Source organism: Scophthalmus maximus, chromosome 20 (assembly GCF_022379125.1).
Source record: "Scophthalmus maximus strain ysfricsl-2021 chromosome 20, ASM2237912v1, whole genome shotgun sequence".
In the NCBI taxonomy this organism is placed as follows: Eukaryota; Metazoa; Chordata; class Actinopteri; order Pleuronectiformes; family Scophthalmidae; genus Scophthalmus; species Scophthalmus maximus.
The window spans coordinates 6,149,001-6,155,000 of NC_061534.1; the positions used below are offsets into that span (position 1 = coordinate 6,149,001).

The 6,000-nt window shown below is 46.6% G+C and overlaps 1 protein-coding gene across 3 annotated transcripts in view; it reads left to right on the plus strand.

Moving 5' to 3' along the window:
* Nucleotides 1-2,535, plus strand: part of LOC118285521 (matrix metalloproteinase-17-like) — a 55,437-nt gene extending 52,902 nt beyond the window's left edge. For all 3 annotated transcript variants that reach the window (XM_047329637.1, XM_035609219.2, XM_035609220.2), the window contains one exon: nucleotides 933-2,535. In XM_047329637.1, the coding sequence (XP_047185593.1) occupies nucleotides 933-1,258 (326 nt within the window). In that variant the 3' untranslated portion in view covers nucleotides 1,259-2,535. The remainder of the gene's footprint in view (nucleotides 1-932) is intronic.
* The last annotated feature ends 3,465 nt before the right edge of the window (nucleotides 2,536-6,000 follow it).

Sequence of the window (6,000 nt, forward strand, 5' to 3'; positions counted from 1 at the left end):
TTTGCAGCCTCAGGCTATCGCAGGGAATTAGACTCTTCAGTGCGAACCAATGGGCTCGAGGCCGAGCTGGAATTATTACACGATATGTACACACTTAAAATGATTATTAAAAAAACTACGAGACCGCTGCAGAGAAATCAAAGAGCTCGTATGAGTTATTATGCTCAGTTTGTTGACTTCCTTTGTTAAGCATGATTGTGATGAATGTTCTTTATCTACAGGAGATAATATTCTCAAACTGATTCTGGGGGTTATGAGCCCGTGAAGGATGATTCCTTCACAGACTGCGGCGGCTCCGAGACATTTTTGGGTCTCTGAGGGAAAGAAAGAAAGACGCTGGAGGAGTCAAAGTGGCATTCAGCCCTCGAATTTATCATTCAGAAGAAGACAAGAACGTTATCTGTCATCCGAAGACCTTATTTTGGAGGAGATGTTGGGCATTTATTATCAAGGTGCCAATTGTAGAAATGAAAAGAGATTTGAAAAGAGATGTAGAAAGAGCTGCGTCCAACGAAACAATTTGATCAAATAAACAAACGTATTCTTTCCCCGTGTTCCCTCTCATCTCATCGTCATCACTTGGATGAATGCCAGGCTCGTCCCTGTACGACACCACACCCAAGATGCTCTGGGGAGTTTCCATAGATCTTGCGTGACAAGCCTCGCGTTCTTCTGCCTGCGTCTCGAGCAGGTGGGGCAAGGTGATAGCAGTGTGGAAGTGCTTAGCGTAAACACTTCCTCCTCTGGATCAGTGGCTCACGAAATTAAGGCCCTTAATGTTTTGCCTGTGTCTTCGCTTGTCGCGCGCGTCAGACGAGAGCAAAAGGTAATTCTGCTCCTCGTGTGAATAGAAAACAGCACACAGACGCTGACGCCAACCCCTCTCTCTCTCTCTCTCTCTCTCTCTCTCTCTCCTCCGTCCTCGTGGAAAGGCTCGTCCTATTTCTTCAAGGGGAAGGAGTACTGGCAGGTGCCGGGCAGTGGCATGGAGGCGGAGGCCGGGTACCCCCGCCTCGTGGCCAAGGACTGGCTGCTGTGCACCGAGATGCAGTCGGACTCCCCCGACACGGAGGCCAAAAGCACGGAGACGCGGGTCAACGTGCAGCATCAGCCGGACCACGCGGAGAACGGGTACGAGGTGTGCTCCTGCACCTCGGACTCCGCCTCGCCCCCGGGCGCCCGCCCCTCGCCGTCGCCCGCGTGGCTGCTGCCGCCGCTCTGGACGCTCTCGCTGGCCCTCCGCTCCGAGCTGCTATGATGCCAAAGCGTCGGGACAAAGTCGGTGGAAGGGCCAGTGGACACACACACACACACACACACACACACACACTCACTCACTCAACAACTGGAATATTTTTATTCTCATTATATCATTTGGAATCTTTTTTTATTTTTTTTCTTGCAGAATTTTGCTGTTATTTATTTGACATGTCATCTGGCGGGCACTGCCAACTGAAACCACTCACGCTGTTGGACCATATTTTGTATTGAATGGTCAAACTGCCTTATCCCTGCGAGGACAGGGGCCATTGATTCATTCTCCTCATGAGCAGCGAGTTTTGCGGCAGCGACGTCTCGCACGCAGACGGATCAAGCGGCCGTCCTTGGGCCGCAGGCGGGTGCAAAGGTGAACGGAATGCAAACACACACTTGTTGCCTACTCCACGAAATTACAGCAGGGTCACTTCACTGAGATTAGCACACAAACTGTCTAAAAGTAAACATGATCACACTCATCTGACTTTACATGTGGCTCATTTCTTTATGTGATGGAGGTGGATGGAATTTAAACATTTGAAAAACTTTGAAGAGCATTTTTGTCTGAAAGACAGTGTCAGTACAACTCCTGATAATCCCCACAACTATTTGGGACTTTTTATTTTTATGTTTAAAAAAAAAAAGAAGAAGGTTACGAGTGTCATTTTTTTCTTTGGCCACTGACAAGTTCCATTCACCTCCGTTGTATCGGATGCCTCAAAAAAGTGGAGACGTAAAAACCCGGGACTCTTTGCGCCGCAGGGTGTACCACCACCACGGACAAGACGGGAAGATTGGATTTCTTTTTCTAAACTGTGGAAATGGCCCTTTAACAGACCTCAGAAGAGGGGGGCCTGGTCTGGCTCGACTCAGGTGCTTGTGATGAGCTTGCACCCCCCCCCCCCCCCCCCCCCCCCCCCCCCCCCCCCCGACCCACTCTTGGGTGAAGTTGTATATTTTTTTTTTGTGGGCCATAGTTTTCCGATGAAATCTTTCCCCCTGATCATTTCACATTGCTTGGATCAGGCTGTAGAGTTTATAGAGACGCCTCTTTGTGACGATTTTCCTTCACAGATCCTTCTGACGACAAGGGTTCGCAACAACGGCGCCGGGATTTATTCTTGCTGTAAAGATATATTTACCTATAGACTGATATATTTGAGTCGAGGGGTTCTGCAGCTGCTGCATAACCAAGTGGGCCGTGTATATTTTAAGCTGTATGGTTGTTTTTTTTTATGTAAAATATTTTTGTAGAAAAATTAAAAAGATCTGACGTCATCTGACTTGAGCGTGGTCACATGAATGGGCTACTTGCGCAGCCATGTCCGGGTTTCCACTTAGTACTGCTCAACTGTTTCCGGTCCGGGTTCAACAACGGAGAAATGGTCCAAGTCCCGGAGCTCTCTCCGCGGAGTCAAGGTCCGTCCGAGGGTCACTCGAGTTTGACCTCGTTGTCTATCCCTCTCCTTCTCCGCCCGTCTGCCTGGGGACAGATGCCAGTAGGACGCTGCCCCCTTCCCTGTTGAGGTAGTAACGCAGTGGGCGTCGCGGCTTCCGTGAAATCGAGTTGTTATCTTTCCCACCAAACCGCGTCCCGGTGGCCAAGAGAAGAACATGGTGAAAGTAAAGCTGATAGTGCATCAATATCAGCCTGCATGGTGTCATGTTTTTCCATCACCACTACGCTGTGCAACCAGTTTTAACGTCATAATGACAAGTTGTAGCGGAAAAGTTGTCTGTCTCCGCTCTCAGTTCTCAGTCTTGCGGCTGTGCGGCCTGAGTGTGTTATTATTATTTATATATATATATATATATATTATTATATCACATATGATAAATGATATGTAAAAAAGACACCGACTGGGACACGTTCTCCAACTCTGATGTTCCCCAAGCATGTTGTCACTTGTACCTGTCCCCAGTGTTCCTCGGTAATGCAAACCACCGTGTCACACACACACACACACACACACACACTAACTGACTGTCTGACTGACTGAGTGGCTTCATGAACAGACGTGTTGGCAGAGGATTATACTGTACGCCCGTGTTTCTTAAGGAAAGAGAATCAGGGGGAGTGATGTCACCTGTTCCCAAAAATATTCACCAGCATCCGATATGACTAATTCAGAGATAATCAGAGATTATCAAAGATAAGATAAGATAATAGGATGTCAGGCCTGTCAAGTCTTCACACACACACACACACACACACACACACACACACACACACACACTCTGAAGTAATATCACAGCTGCGCACAGACACAAGCGTGTGCATGTCTATGAAGGTGTTTGCTGTGGATGAACGACCAATGTAATGCCGACGCTGTTCTGAGGTAAAAATGACGTTTAAAAAAGTTTAAAAAGTCACCCGGTCACCATTTCTGCCAACTGCAGCAGTTTTTCCTTCCCCTCCACTTGACACACTCGAGAGCACCTGCACCCACGGGGGCGAAAACGCCGCAGGGGCTGGGTCACTTTCCTTCCTGTGAGGTGTCATCAGCACATCGACTGAATGTGTTTGATTTGATAATACCGGGCGTTCTACGAAGAGGGAAAACGCACGATTTTAAAGATATAGGAAAATAGAGGCGTCACCCGTGAAGCTTCCCCCAGACAGTTGACACATGCGGCACTGTCGCAGCTCGCGTCTCCAGATGGGGCCCGGCGGAGCCAATCAATCACGCTGTATCCAAAATATTAGAGAGGGGAGGAAGTGCCCCCTCGCAGAGGCTGAGAGGACTCGCAATTAAAATGTCATCTCAAGACAGTGGCAAAGATAAGAAAGCAATTTAGCAGTAAGTGTATAATCCACGGAGGAGATGGAAAAAAACGTTTCCATATGGAAATTGGACAAATAGAACTCAGGCCTTGTTTTGCCACGCGGGTCATGAACAAAATCGAAAATCATTAGATGCGAAAATTGAAGGGTATGCGACCGATACGTGTGCACGCAGGAGAAGAGCATGTGACCACAACGGCAGCCAATTTGTAGGTCAGACTGGAAGCAGGAAGTTGTTGACTGCGGCGGATGTTGACCGAGTACAGTGGGGGGGAGAGGAGCAGCTATTATTGTGTCCATTTTGCATTTCACCTGTCCTGACGCAGCCCTCAGCCTGGAGCCCGCAGCAGGACGCCCCCCCCCCCCCCCCCCCCCCCCCGGAGCTGGCACAGGTGCAGAACACACAACCTTTGACAATTTGACAGGGTGCAACATTCGAGCCACGGGCGAGATGCTGCAGGGAGTCGGGGACGACGGTCGGGCAGTTTTTGGGATCACAATAAAAAAAAAAACGACTTATCATTTAAACAGTCCGACTGCCGTTTGAACTTGACTCGGATTCGGCACATGCATAAACATACATGGATATGAATGCTGCTACGCGGACGCGACGACACCTGAGGGGCCTGTGCACCTGTTACCAAGTAGAGAGTTCAGTTCAGTTCCTCAGTCGGCCTGAGGTGAACCAAGCTGAGGTCGGAATACCCACGGCTGCAGAGACACCAAGGATTTGAGAGGATGTGGTATAGGGTGTTTCCTGTGTGAGGAGTGTTTTGGCGACAAATGGCCTTGCCATATTTGCCATCAAAAGAATTTTCAGCGACTAAATGGAAACTTAGAACTCATAAGGATGATGTAAAATAAAGAAAGACATTCCAATCGCTCACTACAAGAGAGTCTCAGCCTCAGTCCATTCTGCCTGGGTAGCTGTGTGGGTGCAGGTGATGCACTTTCCCCCAGGAAATGTTCATTCCGGTCACTAAAAATGTTTTCTTTCTGATTTATTATGTGTGTTCCGTCATTTATCTAGGGGTTCAAGAAATAACGTGATGAGAAATCTGGCAAAAAAGAAAGGCAAACATCTTCCACTTTGACTCATGTTTCGAAACTTTTTGGGATCGTTAATATGTGTGTTATTAGACTCAGTGTTGAAAAAAATGAAAATAAGTTTATTTTTCATGCGTTACAACAAGTGAATGGGAACACATGCGGCTAAAGGACCCACGCAACCAGGGTTAGGGGTTCAATCATCCAGAAGTAGTTGGTGTTATTAACTCATAATCAAATATCTGGATCTTCCTAAATCAATCAATCAATCAATCGTTCATTTATTAAATTGTAGTCTCACTCATTTTAATTTCTGGACTTGTTGAAGGTAAATATGCAATAAAAAGTGCTTTAAAAAAACAAACAGTTTAACTTCTTCAATGGTTCGAATGTAAAACTCTGCTGCCCTCTGCTGGTGATAAATACCACCAATCTCTTTTAGAGCTGATTCACTCATGAAATGAGTTGTTTTGGTTTTCATTCATTTGACTTGTTACTGTTCAATCAGTCAAATCTAAAACTGTTTTATAATTGCCTCAACTTGGCTCCGTTCAGTTTTTAATAAGACACTAATCTGATCCGAGCCACACGTGTAGGAATGTGTTGCTGTCCACAGTCATATTCCACATGTAATGATCCTGCCATAGACCAAGACTATATATATATATATATATATATATATATATATATCTTTTCGCTCTCCTCTTCGTCTTGCCTGTGCTTAAATGATTCACTCAAATCATTTCCTTAATGTCTCTCCTTACGTCAATTTCCATTCATTTGTCGTGCTTTTTAAAAAAAGAGTCATCAGTCGCTTTCACAAGACAAATCTCTCCTTACCCCTCTGTGTGTTCAGATGTCCTTGATCGGGCTGCACTTTCAGCACAAGCGGGACATTTATTTTCCTTGCT